Raw genomic sequence first — 20,438 nt, forward strand, 5'->3', positions numbered from 1 at the left:
AAGGACCTGGAATTTCATTCCATTCTCTTCATTTGCTTCGGAAGCCCTGTAGAACTGCCCTGGGAAAGTGACCTATGATGCCCAGAAATCCTCTAGTACTTTTTTCTTTCTTTCTTTCTTCCTTTTTTTTTTTTTTTTTAAAGTGTTCCGCTGGTTGGTTGAGCTCCATCCTCCTGAACTGTGGGAAAACTGGGGTTCTGCCCCCGTCCACACCATCGCTGATGGGAGCTTTGTTTTCTGCTTGTCTTTTCCCCAAGGAGATGATAGAAAGTGACATCTCATCCATGATGTCAGGAATTATTCGAAACTCAGGGCAAAACCATCATCCCTCTCCGCAGGAGTACAGGTGAGGGCTTCAGCCAAAACAAACCATTTCTTTTTTCATTGTTTCCTGTGTTGATGTGCTGTTTACGGTTTCTGCCCAAGAACTATTGTTACTGTAAATCCTGGGATTTTGCGAGAAGATGTCGATTTTCAACTTGGCCTCTCTGAGATTGTCTGGGTTTGTGGCCTGGGGCAGTGGGACCACTAAAAAGGCCAGTCTTTTGTCTTCTCCGAGAGAGGTCTCCCTTTCTGGGTGAGAGACTGGGCACCCTGGTGAATGTTAAGATGACAGGAGCAGCTGTTGCTTCCCCTATAGTGGCCCTAACAGGGCTTCAGGAAACATCCCCCAAAAGCTTTGGGGGTGCAGGGAGGAATTGGCTTCCATACTCCTTGGATGCTGGAAAGGTTGTGAGTGGGAACTCCTGAATTCCTAGCCTGGCTGTGTGACTTTCAGCAAGGCCCTTGCCCTCTCTGGACCTTATTTCCTGGTCAGTTAAATGATGCTCTTAAATGTATGTGAAGAATAAATTTGATGCAGCTGAGGCCAAAATTATTTCTTGAGATAGGATGAAGAGAGCTAGAGATGGGTGAGAGAGGTTCCTTTTTATCTTCAAGCCTCAGAGCTAGAACGGCTCCTTGAGGGTCAACTAGTCCAGCCCCCTTCTTTTACAGTTGGGGAAACTGAGGCCAAGAAAGGAGAAGGGGCCAAGAAGGTCACACAGCCAAGGGAGGGAGGAAGAGAAAACAGAATGATCTGGAGCCCCCTCCCAGCCTCTCCCCACTGAGGCCAGGAGGCCTGACCCGTTTCCTGTGCCCCACCTTGTCAAGGCAGGCAGCCTGTTCATGGGTTGAGGGGCATAGCCCAGACTATGGAGTGGGGACATGGCAGGGGCTGGCCTGGGAAGAGCAGGCTGTCACCTCGGATCAGCCCTGTTTACCCAGGGGCTGTCTGGCCTCCTGGAGCCACTACAACTCACCAGCAGCGCCTTCTGGGGCAGACACAGCCCCCAATTAGAGGGAGGTTGCTTCCTAAGGGCTGCGGGCCTGCAGGCTGCCTTCTGAGATCCACATGAAGACACAAATGCAAACAGATATTTGCTGAGATCTTGCTGTGTGCAGATCTGGGACTCCACATGTATGCTAGGCATGTGGCAGTCTGAGAGCACCTACTGTATGCCCAGCTTGGGAAGCTGCTCTGATGAGCCCCCATTGTACAGATGAGGAAACCGAGGCTTGGAGACATGACATGAAATCTTTAACCAAGATCATACAACCGAGGACCTCTGGGCTTCCTTACAGCCCTGAAAGGGTTTAAATAATGGCAGGTGACATGGGGGCAGAGCTTGAGCTCTGAAATCAGTTATGATCCTTTTGGTCTGGCTATTTGCAGCTCTCAGAACCTCCGTTTCCTCATCCATAAAATGGGAATAGAAATAGTACCCACTGCATGGAGTTATCATAAAGATTAAGCAACAGTTTCCAACTCTGCTGCTTGCCGATTGTATGAATCTGGGCAGTTTCATTTCTCAACCATCATTTGTCTGTGTATGCAGCAGGGAAAATAAAAGCTACTCTCGTGGGCTTCAATGCAATATCTGTGAAAGTGTCTGCCACCCAGCAGGCACTCAGTGTATCGGGGTGAATCTCCCTGTCCTCCCAGCTGGAAGCCTGTGGGAGAACAAGCCCTTCCCCTGGATCGGCTCGAAGAGCTCAGAACCATTGATTCTTACTGTTGCCTAAAGCACCTCCTAAAAGCACCAGAGTCAGGGAATTAGGTGTTTAAAATTTTTTTTTATAGTTTAATTTTGAGAGAGAGACAGAGACACAGAATCGCACAGAGCCTGACACGGGGCTCAAACCCATGAACTGCAAGATCATGACCTGAGCCGAAGCTGGCCGCTTAACTGACTGAGCCACCCAGGCGCCCTGGGAATCAGGTGTTTAGAGCCGCTGCTCTGGAGTCAGATGTGCTAAGTTCAGAATCCAGCTTTGGACGTGTCATGTGATTTGCTTGAGTCTCCTCCTCTTTCACATGAGCACGATTAGGGTGCATCCCTCATGTGGCTGCTAAAAGGAGTATGTTTTATAGAGCAAGAGACTCAACCAGCATTTGCCGCCGTTCTTACTACCTAGTTCCATTAACAAGTCCAAGTTTCTGCAACAGTTAGGGTGTCTGGAGGGCCTTCGGATGGGGGCTCTGGAGGAATAGGTGGATGAGGGGGTTCCCCGAACCCAGACTCCTAGGTCTTCCCCAGCAGGGGCTCCCACCAGCTCCAAGCCTTGGGGTCCTGGCCGGCCCAGCTCCCAAACTGTCTGGGGCACTGAGCAAGCTGTCCTTTTCCAGAAACAGGGCAGAGCAGGCAGTCAGCCTACTGGTATGGGTGGGTGGAGGGGGGTGTCAATGCCTACCCAGTTCCCTGACCAGCTGGCAGGGGTGAGGCAGTGGAGCAAAGAGGAGCAGGCTTGCTGCAGCTCGATTTTCCAGAGTTGCCTGGGTGTCCTGCTTTATATTTACATGGATTTGGGGCTTTCTTGTGTTAAATAGCTAGCATGTCCCGGAAGGCAGAATAATAATAATAATAATAAGGACAACCGTAGTAATAATAATAATAATAATAATAATAAATAGCAGCTCACAGTTTCTTAACTCTTTACTACCTGCCTTCCCTGTGCCACAGCCATCTTGTGAATATAGCATTCCTGTGCCCATCTGGCAGATAAGGAAACCAAGGCTCAATCTGATTAAATGGCTTTACAGGATGACACAGCTCATTGTGGCCAAAGTGCCACTCGGCTGTCCCACCCAGAGGGTACCGCGACCACTACATCCATGCCCCACAAGTGATAGAACAGGATAAGTTGCTTTACCACCTTGCCACTGTGTGACCCCAGACAAGTCACTGTCCTTCTCTGTGCCTCAGTTTCTTCATCTGTGAAATGGAGCAAGGGGAGAACCCAATTAACAGGTCATTGGGAGGATTCTGCACTTTGCATCTAGAAAAGGTGTTTGGTCAGGCCTGGGATAGAGTGCTTTCTCATGGAGGGGAGGTTTTATGATCATGGAGTGACTCCCTGGCCCCCTCCAACCACTCCCATTTTTCTCCCTGAATAATAGCCTTGGAGAAGTTTATGGGCTTCTCATTCCCCCTCTCATGTCTCCAGGGCATGGCTCCAAGGACCACTCAGGCTGCCGGTCCAGCCTGGTTCCAGCCCCCATGCAGCCCTCCACGCAGTCCTGCATCCCCAAGGGCCGCCTTTGGCCGTTAACTTTCAATGGCTGTGTGCGGGGAGGGAGGGGTGGGGGCAGGGACAGCAGCTGGAGGCGCTCTGTCCCTGAGGAGGAGCTGCGGGGAGTTGGTGGCTGGGCCCAGACAGCAAATTGGCAGCAGCCTGTCCTGCCTAAGACGCTGGGGCCTGGGGGCCAGGGCCAGGGGTAGCCCTGACCCCACGGACAGCGGCAACAGTTCGCATTCCACACAGGTTAGCCGGTTTCCCTTGGCTCAAATCTGGGAGGGACGTCCTCTCTTCGAGGTTCTGCAGAATAATTGGAGTTACGAAGCACCTACTGTGTGCCAGGAAGCTGCGGGGCTCCTTAGCAAGTGCACCAGCCCATTTCATCTTCATGGTAACAACCATGGAATAGGTGCTGGCATGATCCCCACTTACAGACAAGGAGACTGAGGCCCAGAGTCTTGTCCAAAGGCATATGTTCAGCAAGGGGCAGAACCATGTTGTTGTTGTTGTTTTAAGTTTATTTATTCATTTTGAGAGAAAGAGTACGCATGCAGATGTGGGCAGAGAGAGAGAGAAAGAAAATCCCAAGCAGGCTCTGCACTGTCCACGTGGGGCACGCCTCGGGGCTCGAACTCATGAACTATGAGACTGAACCATGAGCCACCCAGGAGCCCCCAGAACAGCAGGTTTCAACCACCTGTCCCCACGCTTGGAACTTATTCTAGAGGTCAGGCCCAACAACCTCCTTTTACAGATTGGGAAACGAGGCCCAGAGGAAGAAGGCAGACTGCTGGCTCCTTGGATGCCTGCCCTGTCTGTGGCTCTGTGGCTCCCCTTACAGATTCTTATGTCAGACCCTCGGTTCCCCCTCTAAGAAATGCACAAAGCCCTTCCTCACTTTGGACAGTGGGGTTTTCATCTGTGAATCACAGTGCAGGGCACACGATAGCTAATACACATTCACTGGGTAGATGGACGGATGGGTAAAATCACCTGAGAAATAGCACCTCCATGGCTATGTAGAGAAGAGGCACTTTGTGCGTGCTCAAGGGATGACGGAGTCCTGCACTGTGGCCCAGTGTGGCAGGGTGGGCAGATGCCACCTGCCTTTCCTCTCAAGCACCGCCCCCCGCCGCTGAGCTGCCTGCGGGGATGGTTTAACTCCCCTATCAGTGTGGCTCCACCCATCAGTTGTAACCTCCTTGCAGGGGGGAGGCTGGGGGCTCCATCTGTCAGGGGCGGTGACACTCCCAACATCCTTACACCCTTTCTCCCTCAGGGTGGCCAGAATGGCTCCCCCGGCCACCTTATAGGCAAGGGAAAGAGAGGTAGCCTTTCTGGGGTCCAGCCGTCCCGGGTTGCATGCGTGCACCCCACCCCACCCCGCCAAGTTCCAGAAAGGAAACATTCTCTTTTCCAGCCCCCTAATCAAATCATGTCATATTACGCTCACCCTCGGCCCGTTGGGAATCCCCTAGCTTGCTCAACTGCGTTTGATTTTCTTTTTCCTGTGAACGGTTACAAAAGCTATTACAAACGATGTGTTAGCTAAACAAATGTCGCCATGAAATGCTTAATCCCTTTTGTGTGAAGGTTGGATTGGAAACAGGAACAGTCTGTGGTGATGGGAACAGTTTCCTGCTAAACCACATCTCCAGAAGGGCAGGTAAAAACCTCCTTGTAATCAGAGCGGAAGGGATGCCCCAGGGCTGGATGTGCCTCTACTCCGCTGGGAGGGTGCTCTGCCTCCGCAAAGGTGCTGTGGGGTCTCCTCCTAGTGACCCCGTGCAGGGCGAGAGGAGAGAACGCAGTGGGGGGAGAGAAGGCACGGGGTCTAAGCACCTGCTGTGTGCCGGGCCCCATCTTCCAGGTTATCTGATCTTATCCTCACAGAGGCCCTCTGGGGGTGGGAGGTTATGATGATGATGATTCCACTTCATAGATGGGAAAATTGAGGCACAGGGAAGGTGAAGTGATTTGCCCAAGGTCACAGAGGGCTTGAAATGGGATTTCAGCCACAAGTGGATTCCTTCCACTGCACAATTACTGTATCGACTCTAGGGAACTCCAGGAGAGGAAACAGTTATATGTGGGCCCTGGACTTAAGCTCTATAAACAGAAGTCCCCGTAGAAACTGTATACATCCACAAACACATGTGGCCCAGTGCAGGCACTGCCAAGCTCCTTACTTAGCAAGTGCACCATGGGATTTTGCTGTTCTTAAGTTTATTTATTTTGAGAGAGAGAGAGAGAGAGAGGATCCCAAGCAGGCTCTGCACTGCCAGCGTGGAGCCTGATGCGGGGCTCAAACCCACAAACCGTGAGAACATGACCTGAGCCAAAATCAAGAGTCGGACACTTAACTGACTGAGTCTCCCAGGCGCCCCAGAATTTTACCTTTTGCATCAACAACAGGCAGTGGCTGTAGGGGTCCAGTTCACCTTGGGTGGACAAATCTTTGTCAAAGCTGGTTGGGCTGCTCTGGGTCTGTAATCAGGTGTAAGACAAAGTCACCCCTGACCTCTGGGGAGGTCAGTGTTTAGAAGGCGGAGATGGGCAATGCCTGAGTAATATTCATGGGCTATCTCAGGAGTCTATGCTACATTGATATGAATGATTCTAGTCATTCTGGGCACTGGAAACCCTGGGAGACCCTGGACAGGTCTGGGAGGGCTTCCTGGAGACGGGGGCATAGTCAAGCTGAGTGGGAAATGGATAGAGATTGGGCAATGCAAACTACGTTCTACCTGGCCGGGCTGGGGTATCCTGCTACCCTTTGTTACTCCAGCAAGGATGTAATAAGTGCCCACAGGGTGCCAGGCCCTGTGCCGGTGGCTGAACAAAATAGAGGGTTTCCCCAGTGCTTGCCCTCTCAGCGCAGAAAAGACTGGAAACATGTATCAACGGATACCTGCTTGAAAAGTGCTAAGTGTTCTGCAGACCCACACAGGAAGGACCACCAAGGGGGTGGGTAGCCAGGGAGAAGCTCTCAGAGGGATGATTTAGGTTGAGACGGGAGGCATGAGGAAGAGCCAGCCGTGAATGAGTGCATGGAACAGCATCCCAGGCAAAGGGAACAGCATGTACAAAGAGAACTTAAAATGTTGGAGGAACCCAAAGATGGAGAGGTTTGCTAGCGCAGAGGACATGAAGGCATGGGGGCGGGGGTGGGAGGCAGCCCGGGCCATATCACGGTGGGAGCTGGAGCCTTACCCACCTTATGGGTTTTGAGGACAGTGCCAGGTTCTGATGTCCCTTCCAAACTGTCACTCTGACTGCTGGGTGTTAAATCCATCTATTCCACAAATAGATGTCTGGCACTCGAGCCAAACCCTGTCCCACACCCTGCCTGTGGTTTACCCTGAACCAGGAGGCGGGTCCTGTTACGACCTCTGTTCCGCACGTGAGCTAACAGAGACTCAAAGGCACGCAGTCACCTGCACAAGGACCTCTGTCAGGAGCAGGGCCAGGACTGGAATGCAGGTGTCCCTGGACTCACCCCTGCAGTGCCTTGCCCTCCTGGTGCCTCTTCCGTCCCTCTAACAACATGTCTGATTAATTAAGGACATTGTTAGTTCATGTCATCAGGTTGGTCCCCTGGTCACTGTAGGGTGGCAGCCGGGGCTCCAGTGGTGTGTCACTTTTCCCCGGGCCACCACAGGGTCCCCTGACCAGTGACCCTGTCACTATGGGGCACCTAGCAGATCCTTCTAAAAATGATGATGACGATCATTTACCCTTCCTGCCCACGGCTTAATGTATTTCAGCTGCACTGGCACAGAGATGAAGTAATAAAGAGGCTCCTGGGTGGTGGTTTAAGACCAGGCTCCTTTGCTTACATGCTGTGAGGCCAAGGGCTATCATCTGCCCTCTCTGAACCTCAGTTATCCCATCTGTGAAATGGGTTTGCCAAGGAGCCATCCATCCCAAAGGCTTTTGAGCCTAAGAGGGCTGGCGGGAAGAAAGGCACGTTATGGGTCAGATCCCCCATCCTTTGCGTTTCTCAGTCCACTAGAAAGTTCTCTCCTTGGACAGAGGGACTTTTGTGTGCCTGCCACACCACCCAGCAAGTAGGAGTTCAGGAAGGATCTGTGGAGCAGCACAGATGGTTACTGAGTGTCAGACACCCTGCTAGTGGCGCTACCCACGGAGCACACTTTATGCTGAATGCACACTCTCTAGAAGCTGTTCGTAACCACGTGAACCACCACCACCACGCAGTGCACGTGCACGGACTCGGCCTCCCACCCACATGGCCGCATCAGTCCTTACGACAAGCACCCTGTGAGGTGGGTACTGGCATTAGCACCCCGTTGTACAGAGGAGCAAACCAAGGCCCAGAGAGGCAGACTACCACAGACCAGTCGCACAGCTATAAAGCAGCTGGGTGGGATTCAAACCCGGGCCAGGCCGACCGGACCAGGCCAAGCCAGCACCTGTAACCACTACCTGCAAATGCCCGAGAGAAGGCAATGGGGGGTCATGGGGGACAGGCACGACTCTGGTTCCCTAGCTGGGAGGGGCTTGGAACATGTCGCAGAGGGCTTGGGAATTCTGATGAGCCGACTCACAGGGCACACAGATGAGGCACGTACAGTGATGAGCACATAGGAGGCACTTGGAAAATGAGTCTCCTTTTCATGTCGATTTCCCCAGGGTCCCGCCTCACTCCTCCCTAGGGTCTGCCCCCTTCAGAATGGAACCACAGCCCTCAGCACCCTCCAGCTTCCTGCCCCACCCCCACCCCGAGGAGCCCTGCAGGCTGTGTCCCGGGGCAGCCCCACTGAGATGGAAGGGGCTCAACCTCATTGGGTTCCAGATGGGCAAATTGAAGCCCCGGGAAAATGGTGCTGGGGCGGGTACCTGAGGCCATTGGCCAGAAGCTTCTGAGGCAGATTCCCCTGACTCAGCCTCACCTCTCCTGTGATGACACCCCCAGGTGTGTGTATGTGTGTGTGTGTGTGTGTGTGTGTGTTAATAAGGAAAAGGTGGATGTGCCCCGGTGTGGGGTAGAGGGCTGTTGATGAAGTACTGAATTCAGGAGGGGACTCTGAGGTGTCAGATAGATAAGTCTTAGCTTTTTTTTTAATGCTTATTTATTTTTGAGAGATCGAGACAGATCACGAGCAGGGGAGGGCCAGAGGGAGACAGAGACACACAATCTGAAGCAGGCTCCAGGCTCTGAGATGTCAGCACAGAGCCTGACGTGGGGCTCGAACCTATGACCGTGAGATCATGACCTGAGCCAAAATCGGCCACTTCACTGACTGAGCCACCCCGGCGCCCCCAGATAGGTCTTTTTAGTTTCTTTTTGCCCAAAAAAAGCTCTCCACTCATTAATGAGGACCCCCCTGTTGGTGACAAATCCCCCACTTGGTTTGAGAAGGATACATCATCAGGGATGGCCTTTGGGACCATCCTGATTTTTCAGGAGAAAACTAGATGCTTCATCTGATCATATGCTTAAATGAACTGCTAATGAACAAGCATCATGTTGTTGTTTTTTTTAACATTTTAAAAAGTTTATTTATTTTTGAGAGAAAGAGAGAGAGAAAAGAGAGAATGTGAGCAGGGGAGGGGCAGAGAGAGAGGGAGAGGGAGATTCCCAAGCAGGCTCCTCTCTGACAGTGTGGAGCCTGATGCAGGGCTCGAACCCACAAATCATGAGATCATGACTTGAGCCATTTTTTAAAATTAGTTCAAAGCCATTTTGTTTATTTATTAACGTTTATTTATTTTTGAGAGAGAAAGACACACACACAGAGTGTGAGCAGGGAAGGGGCAGAGAGAGAGAGAGGGAGACACAGAATCCAAAGGGGCTTAAACCCACAAACTCTGAGATCATGACCTGAGCAGAAGTCAGACGCTTAACTGACCGAGCCACCCAGGTGCCCCCATCATATTCTTGACCATCACTTTAGGGTAGATGCCATTACCGTTTTATACACTGAGTCCCAGAGCAGGTGACCGTCACCAGCCAGGAATCTTCAGGCCTGGGTCCACCTGTGTTGGGCTTCATGGCTGCTCCTAACCACTGTCTAGTTTGCCTTCCTAGAGCGCAAGTGCCCATAGGCCTCTAAGGGAAGCTCCTACTCTGCCACCATTGCTTTCTAGATGGGGAAACTGAGGCCTAGAGAAGGAGAGGGACTTGCCCAATGTGATAGAACTATGGAAATGTGGCCAGTGTTTACCTGCAGACATTCCCACGAGTCATAGCTTCTTTGAATCAAAGGGAACTTGGAGGCTGTTTGGGCTCATCCACCCCATAGAAGCCTGACCCATCATCCCTTGACTCCTGCTTGAATGTTCCCAGGACAGAGAGCTCACTACTTTGTGAGCCACCTTAGTACAGGGCTCGCATTTTTACAGAGCTCTTCCCTGTCACTTCCTCACTGGTGGGAGGTAAAGGGGGGAGTTTTTCATACTAAAACTCCAAATTCCATGAAATCAGCTCCTGAAATTTCCAAACCTAAATCAAATTTCCAATTTTAAGGCAATAGGGATGTATCACAGATTTTTCCATCATGACTAGAAAGAATGTTCCAGACCACCACCCGCGTAAGTAGAACTTTCTGTGGGGATGGAAATGTTCCAAGTTTGGACTGTCTAGTATGGCAGGCACTGGCCACGTGTGGCCATTGAGCCCTTGAAATATGGCTAATGTGATAAAGAAACTGAATCCGTACTTTTGTTTAATTTTAATGAATTTAAAGTTAAATAGCCACGTGCGGCTTCCTATTGTATAGCACAGTGCTAGAATTTTCTAGAAGCTGCAGAGCCCATTTCTTCCACCGTTCCTGGTAGGGCAGGGAGAAAGGACTGTGGGACTATAACCAGCCCAGTCTCTTGCTGGGGGACCCTAGACAGGCCTGTTTCTCCCTGGCCTCAGTGTCCCCATCTGGTAAATGGGAAGGTGGTAATGATAACAACACCTGCCTGACTGGGTTGGGCACACAGTGGGGACTCACTCCCCCCAGGCTGGGTCCACAGGCTTTTATAAAATTAAAGGAACGGAAGCTGGGCCTTTTATCACTTCCTGGCCGTTTGGAGGAGGGGCCGTGGTGGGCCTGTTTGCTCATTTGTCTAATCTGTGAGGACTCATTGAGCGCCCACTGTATGCCTGGCCCTGTCCTGGGCTCTGGGGGTACAGCTCCTCCCTCAGGGGGCACAAGGCTCCCCGCTGCAGCATCAGGTTCTTCTGGGACCACGGACCCCCAGCAGTGGCGTCAGCCTGGGTCCTGGCCTCCCCCACACCAGACCCTGAGGTCCCGGAGAGCTGGGGGTCCAGTCTCTGCCCTCCCCGGAGAGACCTCCTTGCCCAGAGACTGAAAAGACCTGGAGAGAGTGAGCAGGAGGGGTCTTGGGAGACCACGGGACGGTGGGGCTGGATTTTGCCTTTTCCTTTGCATAAATGTCCTGTCCTTTTCCAGCAGAGGAGACACCCCCCACCCCTACACAGGAGACTGATACAGGGTCACGCATACACATACCCCAGGGAGTAATTCCAGACCCTCCCCGCAAAGCCACCTCACCTCCACATGACCACGCCAGGACCGGGGGCCGGTACAAAGTATTGCTCTCAGTATCCCTTGTGCCCATCTTATAGGTGGGAAAACAGAGGCTGAGGATTAAGTGATTAAGTGCCCTTCTGAGGGCCTACAGCTGGGAGCCAAGAAGTCTTCCTCATGTTCACAATGGCTGAGGACCTTGTGGTTTAGGGCTGTTTAAAATGAAGAACTGAGGGGGCGCCTGGGTGGCTCAGTCCTCAGGGCATGATCTCACAGTCTGTGGGTTCAAGCCCCACATCAGGCTTTGTGCTGACAGCTCACAGCCTGGGGCCTGCTTGCTATTCTGTGTTTCCCTCTCTCTGCCCCTTCCCCACTCATTCTCTTGTTTCTCTCTGCCTCAATAATAAATAAACATTAAAATTTTTTTAATAAATAAATAAAATGAAGCACTGAGCAAGAGCAGGATGGAGCTCTGAGCATTGATGAGGGACAGGTCACAGGGAGGAGAGAGGGCTGGGCTGAGGCGCCTCTGCAGGGAGCAGAGGGAGGGTGGCAGAGGAGGGGACAGTGATGGGTAAGGGCCCTGGCTGGGCCCCAGGGCACCACATCTTAGTTCCTGTGACGCTCAGTGACAAGGGGCCTGAATGCCAGGTGATGAGGCAGCAGGAAGCCACCCAGGCCTCAGGGCCAGCGGGTCCCCCCACGGAGCCTTTGGGCCCCCCACTCCGGTGCAGGAGACTAGCCGGCCCAGGGCAAGCACCCTGACACGAACATTCAGCCTGGGCGAGAGAGAGGTCCAGGGGGGAGGGAGCAGGGCCTGGCCACCGGCCTCCAGGATGAGCAGCCACTCCCAAAGGGAGACTGGGGATCTGGCCTGTGTTGAAGGCTGAATATGCACTGGCTGATGTGATCCTCAAAACACCCTGGGGAAACAGCAACTGTTACTCTCCCGTTTTCTAGATGAGAAAGTAGAGGCCCAGGGACCAGAAGTGATTTGTCTGAGGTCTCACAGCCAGGGGTCACAAGGACTTGAACCTGGACTCATCTAGTGAGAGTTACACTGTGCCCAAGACCTTGTCACGCCGCCTTGGGGCTGTCCTTGCCCCAGAGCTTCGCTGGGAGGTGTACAGTTTCCTGGGCCCCGCAGCTCAAGGCTGGGACCCCAGGCTCTGGGCTGGGTCTCGAACTCTATATTTGTACCAGCTCCTGGGCAACGCTGGTTTCCCCCATTCGGAAGCCCTGGGGTGCACCGCTCTCAGGGGACATCTTATTCTCTGCCTGTCACACCACAGAATGGCCTCAGAGTGGAACAGACAGACCTGGGTTCGAGTCCTGGTCTGGCCTTAGCTTCCCCATCTGTAAAGTGGAGCTGCCTGCTCCCTGTCCCTGTCCCTGTCCTGAAGCTGTTGCAAGGATTTGGGGAGGCAGAGGGTGGTTCTGGGAGCGCTGTAAGTTCTGGACACCACGGCCATTGTCACACCATTCTTTGGGTTGGCGGCCTGGGGTCAGTTTATTTCAGCCAGCCAAGCGGACGTTTAAGAAGCCACACTATGTGCAGGGACACAGGGTGATATGGGGCTCAGGGCCAGCCCTCAGTGACCCAGCAGGCAGGACAGGGGCAGGGAGAGACGACAGTGCGAACTCACTGGCCTTGCAAGGCATAGGGAGCAGTCAGGAGGCAGAGGGTCCCTGAGCTTGGGGTCTGGATGGCAAAGCCTTCTCCCGGAGGAGAAGCCACTTCTGGGCTGGAAGGAACCCCCCCCCGCCACGCCCCCACCCAGAGGCCAGGGGCCCTCGCCCTATTGTTTTTCTGGGACTCCGAATGGGAAGCAAACTGTTTCTCTTCTCCCAACCTCAGTGTCCCCATGGGTATAATGAGCGGGTGGACTCAGATGATGTCAAAAGGCACTTTGACCGTCAGAAGCCAGAAGACAGTTTGGAGTGAGCCTCCAGGGATGGGCGGGTTCGGGTGAGGGCAGGAAAAGCAAATTCCTAGCAAGGGGGAGTGGCTATATGCAAAGACGTGGAGGTGGAGATGCCTGGGTATATATGGGCCAAAGCAGACACTGGGTGGCTGCAGCAGGCTGCTGTCCCTCACAGGTGTAGCGGATGACGCCAAAGGAAGGGGGAGCCAAGTGGGACACACGAATAGCAGGGAAGAAAGCCGCATAAATTACAACCAGAGTAGCACCGTTTACTCGGCCCCTCTGCGTGCTCAGTTACCCTTCCGGGATCCTCGCTTTATGGGGAAACAGGCTCAGGGCAGTTAAGTGACTGCTCAGGGTCTCAGTTTCTCTATCTGTAAAAATGGGGACAGCATGTTGTCCAGGGCCTGGCATATAGGAAGTGCTCAATAAATGGAAGCCACTGGTGGAAATAGCAACAGAGGCAGGTCTGCGAGACCACAGAGCCCAAAGCTTCCACATACTTGCAGTCCCCTGGGGACCAGGATGACATGATTTTTGACATTCATATGGGTGTTAATAGTAATAAGTCAGACACTATTCCAAGGGCTTTACACTTTTAATCCCCACAATGTGCTATGAGAGAGGAAGTGTTATGAACCCTATTTTACAGATGGAAAAGTGAGGCTCAGAGAGGTTAAGTCAGTGGCCCTGGGCACACAGGTGACTAGAACCCAGAGCCCAGTCTCTTAACCACTCTGGGAACTATGTGTCAGAGTCACTTCTCTGGTGGCACCCAAGAAGCCGGTTTGTTTGCAAGCCCCCCCCCCACTATTCCGGGGGCTCTGGTGGGGCCCCACCTTGAGAAACCTGCCAGCAGTGCTCCCCTCTATCCACACCTCCTGCTGCCCTAGCACCAGACAGAGCCATGTGGGCAGTAGGGAGCTATAGCGGGTACCAGAGCAGGAGCAGCATTCACACCACCAGACTCTGGGAGGTAGGCCAGTCATGGGGTGCAGAGGGGTGGGTGGGGACCAGCCAGACACCCCCGGCAGCAAGCAACACAGCAAGCCCACCCCTCAGTCTTACCCTCTGGTCTCCACAGGCCCTAGGGGACAGATGGCATCGCCCAGGCCTGAGCCGTGGCTGTCACTGGCCAGATGAGTTATGAGCAGGCTGAAGGAGTGGCAGCCGGGGGTGGGAGGGGGCTACAAAAACAATTGCAGGGAGACCCCAGGACAATGGGGGCCACGTGCCACGGGGGCAACAGTCGTTTGTCACACAATGGGCTGCTGGGGGGGACAGAAGCCAGGCCAACTGCTGCTGCCACAGGGCCGGCTGGGTTTTCAAATCGTTTCCAGGCCCTGTTTTCCTACAAGGCAGCCAATCACCGGGGCAGCTGGGCGGTCACCTGATGCCAGCCTGGTGGCCCAGCGACAGCCTAGAGCTGTGGCCATGGCAACGCTAATTGTGGCCCTAAAACACAAGGGGAGAGAAAGCGGGTGAGGTGGGAAGGGGGCAGAGGCTGAGACAGCAAGACAGAGGGAGGGGACGCCGGCTGAGGTGGCCTGTAGGTGGCGGAGGCTGACGTCCCACTGTGGTCCCCCGTCACACGCAGGACAAATCCAGAGGCTGTGTTGTTTTCTCTCCCCTTCTGTGAAGCCCGGGACACTTGTTCTTAAAACACAGAGCTTAGAATTTGCACCATGGGCCCCTGGCCAGTTGGCAGCCGCGCTGTGACGTGGACGAGATGCCCTTGTGGGGCGTCTCGGGGCCGCGTGGCAAGCGTGACTGCCGGGGTGCTGGGGGTCATGGTCACCCCACATCGGGGTACCTGCCTGCCATCCTCAGTGGGCAGCCTCTTCCCTTCCATGGACACTGATGCTTTTTCTCACACATCTGTTGAGGGGTGGTGGGCATGGGTCCAAAGTGAAGGCTCCAGGGGCTTCCTGGGGTCACAGTGAAGAGCTCAGCAGCCTTCAGGCTGTGGTGCCTAGTTTCCAGACCGACCACTTCCTGTTATATGTGGCTTTGGGCCAGGTACTCGGGGCTCTGAGCCTCAGTTTCCCCATCTGTAAAAGGGGGATATGGGTGTATCCTACCTCTCAGGGCTGCTGTGGGGGTTGAACGGGATTGAAAAGGACTGTGCCTGTTGAGCACCAAGCCCTGTGCCTCAGTTTCCCCATCTGTAAAATGGGAATCATAATACTGCTACCATTTGCCCCATGAGGCGACCCAGAGAGTTAAAGGGGTTTCTGCCTGGGAAGGACTTGATATGGTGGCTGGCACAGAATAAGTGCTCAACAGACATTAGTGTTTATTATTTTGGGGGTTAGGGGCTAACATAAGATGCATTAAGTGGGTAAATGAAGGAAAGAATGACTTGAGGCTGTGTGATTGAGGGAAGCTTGGGGAGGTGAGGGACTCGGGGTGATTCCAGAGGTCAGGGTGATTCCCCAAGAGCCTGCCTGAGCTCCCCGCCCCGCCCGAGCTCCTGTCCCTCCCGCAGGCTCCTGGCCTCCACCACTGGCGATGACGACCTTCCCGGGGACCTGCAGTCCCTGTCGTGGCTCACAGCTGTGGACGTGCCTCGGCTGCAGCAGATGGCAAGTGGCCGCGTGGACCTGGGCGGCCACAGTGCACCACACCCACATCCAGGTAGGCCAGGTGGGGGTGGGGCATGAGTAAGTGCAGGGGAGAGCGATGCCCAGCACAGCCACCTCCCGCTGTGCACCTGTGGCCACGTCTCTCTGTGTCTGTGCCTTTGTTTCTACATCTGTAAAATGTGACGATACCTTCCTCAGAGGGATGTGGTTCATTCGTTTGCTGACCACTGTGCGCCCGGCCCTGTGTGAGCTAAGGGTTCAGTGAAGAATGACCCGACCCTGGTACATCTTGAAGAGCTAAAGCAGTTGGCAAAATGTGGCCCACCCAGATGCCCCCGGCGGCCTGCAGCCTGTTTGTTTGTTTGTTTGTTTTTATCGTCTTCATGTTAAGAATGGTTTTACATTTTTCAAATGTTGTCAATAACAAAAAACCAAAACAAAACAGAAGGCAGAGGCCATATAGCGGGCAAAGCCTGAAATATTTGCTCTCTGGCCGATCACAGAAGAAATCTTCTGAACCCTGATCGTCAAAGGGGTCCTACGTGGAAAGTGCCACAGGTCCCGGCACACGGTAGGTGCTCAGTAAATGGCAGGTAGTGTAGTCATAGCAAGTGAGCAAAATATTGAGAGACCCAGAAAATGCTAAAGGCCAACAATCAAGGAAAACAATCATCACAGTACATTAAAAGGACCAACAGTTGAAAAATTAGTTCACTGAACGAACTGTTCTTGGCCTAAATGTCTATAGCAGGGGTCAGCAAACTTTTAATGTAAAGGGTCAAGGGGTAAATATTTTAGACCCTGTGGGCCGTAAGGTCTCCGTTGAAAGTACTCAACTTCGTCACCATGGAGCAAACCCAGCCCTAGACGGTATGTAAATGAAGGGATGGAGTCATGCGCTGCTACAGCCGTATTTGCGGAAACATGCCATAGGCTGGGTCTGGCCGGCTGGCCATGGGTTGCCCTGATCTAGAACCTGCAGCTCTATGACCTTGGCAATCATCCTCCCCCTCTGACCTACTTCCTCATCTGTGACACAAGGACAGCAGAACTGATGTGGAGACGTAACGCCCAAAGCCCCTCACATGCACTGTCGGTGTTGTGTTGCCCACAAGTGGGGCCCCCTCTCCCCCGTGTCGCCGCGCACCTCCTCCTGCTTCTGTGCCAGCTGTTTGGAGCAGTCGGTCCTATAAGATGTGCTCCTAGTTCTCAGGGAGGAGTTGAGGGTCTGGGCAGAGAGAAGACAAAGGCAGACAGATCACAGGCACAAGCGGATGAGCCACTGGGGGCTGGCGGCCGGAACTTAGAGGAGAGCTTCCTGGAAGAGGTGGCCCCAGGGCAGGATCACCTCCCAGGTTGACTTTGTTTAATCTGGAAGGTGGCCCCAAGGCAGAGTGGTACAGTGAGACTCTGATAGATTAGCAATGCCTGCCACAGGCCTGGCCCTGGACCGCTGGCATGTGTGCATGCAGCTGCTATTCCTGAGCTAATCCTTGGCAGACCAGCAGGGTTTAGCAAAGGGGAGGTGAGGCACAAAGGCATTTAGAGCTAAGCCGAGAGGCCCTGGGGAATGAAGACATGATTTTGAGGAGGAGGCATGAACGATGAGTTGACACTTTAGCTTCATGATGGACAAGAGCCAAGATATTAACGACATCGTGATTATTAATTACTGGCTCATATTTATTGAGATGTTATCACGTACTGAGCGACCTCCTAACGACTTCATATGTAGGTAATCTCAGTGGCTCCACTGTACAGATGGGGAAACTGAGGCTGGCCCCATGTCACACAGCTGGTAGGAACCCGCCGTCCACTACCACACTCCAGGGTGGTGATTGGCTCGGCACCTGCTATGCACCTGGCCCCAAGTGGAGGGGTGGGGAAGGCTCTGTTCTCTGGCGGTACCCGGGGGCTGAGTGGCTGGGACCCACTCCCCCAGCCCAGCGGCATCTCTGTGCTTCCCTTTTGCAGGTGCCTTGGCCAGGGCAGCCGACCTGCATGTGGGAGCCACCCCAGGTCCACTGCTCCACGGCCCGGCTGGCATGGCCCCCCCAGGCATGCTAGGCCTGGGCCCCATAGCCAATCATGGAGCCAGCGTAAGCGCCACCGCAGGGGTTGGGAGATAGAGTGGGGGTCCTCCAGGGCTGGGGCGCCCCCCCCACCCTAACCTCTGTCTCCCTCTCTTGCGGTCCCTGCAGATGAACCAGATCCCTGTGGGGGGCCAGCCCGCATCCGGCCTGCAGGACCCGCCACAGCTGTACCCTCCCGCCTCCCAAGCGCAGTTACCGCTGCCCCCAGGCACCCAGCAGGTACTAGANCAGGGAGTTCTCTGAGCCTCAGTTTACTCCCCTGCAACATGAGGATAACATTCCCCATGTCCGTGTCATGGAGTCCTTCATTCAGTCCCTTAAAACCGCTGTACGGGGCAGGGACAGGATTACCTCCTGGGCTGTAGCCCTGACATCTTACTAAACAGTGTCTCCTAAAAAGTCAGCCTGGGGTTGGGGGGAGGGGTTCCTGTGAGTGGCTTATGCTCTCTCTCACCTTCTCTCTCTGCCACCCTTCCCTGCCATGCCTGTGAGAAGGGCCCCCCTGTGGGCCTGTACGGCTCCCCGTTCGGAGCACGGCCTCCCTACCCCCAGCCCCGCATGGCTGTGCATTCATCTCAGGAACTGCACCCCAAACACTACCCCAAGCCCATCTACTCATACAGGTGAGGTCCAGGCTGGGCTGGGGCCACGGGAGGCTCAGGGAGGAGGGGGGCAAGGATGTCTCAGACAGCCAGATGGGGCGTGATGGCTCAGGCTTGTGAGGGGGAGCTTTGGGGGAGTGGAGAGCCCCAAGCTGGGACCTGCTCTAGGAAGGACCATCATGTATTCAGTCAGTCCCCAGGGTTGAGAACCCACTCCAGACTCTGAGCCCAGTGCTCACTCGGTCACTCATAAACTGTGTGGCCTGGGGGGAAGTGGCTTGGCCTCTCTGAGCCTCAGTTCCTTCTGATGTCAAAAGTCATCAAAATAATAGTATCGTGTACCTTATAAGATTTGGATATGGTGGGGGTGGGAAGGGGGGTGGTAAGCAGCCTAGTTAAAGCCTAAAGGCCCATAGACATTAATTATGGAGAAGGGATAAAGAGAGGAGAATTTTCTCAGTGTGGTACCAGTGTCCAAGCTCAGGGTCAAGGAGAAGGGCAGGGGGTGGAAAAAACATAGGGCCATGAAACGTACCAGAGCTAACACTGTCTGAGTATGTAGGAGCTGGTACTGGTGGGGTCAAGCAGAGGAGACCTTAGGCTGTCATCCTGAGACACCTTCACACCTGGCCTTCTCTGCCCTTTGCCTCCAGCTGTCTGATTGCCATGGCCCTGAAGAACAGCAAGACAGGCAGCCTGCCTGTGAGCGAGATCTACAGCTTCATGAAGGAGCACTTTCCCTACTTCAAGGTGAGGGGCCCCAGTGTGGTCTAGGGCCCCTGGAGCTGCTCTGACCTCCCTTGCATACAACCAGGACCCAGGACCTGGCCCAGGCCAACTGGGTCACCCGTTTAGGCCCCTAGTTATGTCCAAGGCACCATTCACACGGACAGGGGCAAAGAAATCCAGAAGGAAAAAGGGGTGCCCGAGCTGGGCTCTAACCAGGGAACCAGCCCACCAGGTGTCCTCGGGGGGCAGAGGGTAGAGGGGCTAATAAGTTCATCACCCAGCACAGACTCCATTAAACATACTGATGCAGGGCCACGTGGGTGGCTCAGGCGCTTGAGTGTCTTGATTTCGGCTCGGGTCATGATCCCAGGGTCATGGGATCAAGCCCCACATCGGGCTCTGTACTGAGCATGGAGCCTGCTTAGGATTCTCTCTCTCTCTCTCTCTCTCTCTCTCTCTCTCTCTTTCTCTCTCTCTCCCCTCTCCCTCTGTGCCTCCCCAGCTCACGTGCTCTCTCCCTCTGCCTATAAAAAAGTAAAATATTTAAAAAACATACTGATACAGAACACAGACTTGGCAAGACCTTTTGCCTCTCTGAATCTCATCTTACAGATGAGAATATGACCCCTCTGCCAACGTTAGTGAGGACCCTGTGTGTAAAGGGCCTGGCGGCTCCTGGCACATGGTTGGCCACTCGTCGTGTTAGTTTTGTTGGCGTCCAAGCAAACTAAGGAGCCGGTGGCCAGAGGGTACCAAGCTGTGAGGTCCCTGACTCGGACTGTGTCCTTAGCAGAAATATTGCAGACGCTGGTGTGTGTGGGAGGAGACTAGACCTTGAGGGGCACTGTAGCATCTGGTTACCTAACAATCAAGTATGCGCGCTTAAAAATGTTTGGCATTGAATACACTTGACCCCTTATCCATGTATTGGCATCATCTCCCTGCTTGCTTGCTGAGTGGGAGAGAAAGGATGGAAAATTCGGCATCCCGGGCTGGTTCTTGAGTAACAACTGTCGGCTGGAGCTGAAGCGCACCTGCCCCTTTAACAGGGCTCGGGGCCCTCCAGTTTGCCCCAGTCCCCACCACTCTCTCTTGTCTTCCCGACTCAAGGCAGAGTGTTTGGACTGTCTTTTCACCCCGCCGTTGCTGTGCCTGCCCGCCCCCCACCCCCCAGACTATATTGGAGAGGAGGAGTTTAGAGGAGGGTCTCTGAGGGAGTCTCCCGCGTGTCCCTCCCTGCCCTCCCCCGTAGACGGCTCCCGACGGCTGGAAGAACTCGGTGCGGCACAACCTGTCGCTGAACAAATGCTTCGAGAAGGTGGAGAACAAGCTGGGCGGCTCCTCGAGGAAGGGCTGCCTGTGGGCGCTGAACCTGGCCCGCATCGACAAGATGGAGGAGGAGATGCACAAGTGGAAGAGGAAGGACCTTGCCGCCATC

General features: G+C 54.0%; 1 protein-coding gene across 1 annotated transcript in view; it reads left to right on the plus strand.

The window, feature by feature from the left end:
- Positions 1-245: 245 nt before the first annotated feature.
- Positions 246-20,438, plus strand: part of FOXN4 (forkhead box N4) — a 25,071-nt gene continuing 4,878 nt past the window's right edge. The window contains exons 1-7 of the mRNA XM_077765922.1: positions 246-346; positions 15,480-15,628; positions 17,551-17,675; positions 17,778-17,888; positions 18,165-18,292; positions 18,925-19,021; positions 20,253-20,438. The exon at positions 20,253-20,438 is cut by the window's right edge and continues 4 nt beyond it. Coding sequence (XP_077622048.1) covers positions 261-346; positions 15,480-15,628; positions 17,551-17,675; positions 17,778-17,888; positions 18,165-18,292; positions 18,925-19,021; positions 20,253-20,438 — 882 coding nt within the window. The 5' untranslated portion in view covers positions 246-260. The remainder of the gene's footprint in view (positions 347-15,479; positions 15,629-17,550; positions 17,676-17,777; positions 17,889-18,164; positions 18,293-18,924; positions 19,022-20,252) is intronic.

Source organism: Crocuta crocuta, unplaced genomic scaffold (genome assembly GCF_008692635.1).
Source record: "Crocuta crocuta isolate KB4526 unplaced genomic scaffold, BGI_CrCroc_1.0 scaffold339, whole genome shotgun sequence".
Taxonomy (NCBI): Eukaryota; Metazoa; Chordata; class Mammalia; order Carnivora; family Hyaenidae; genus Crocuta; species Crocuta crocuta.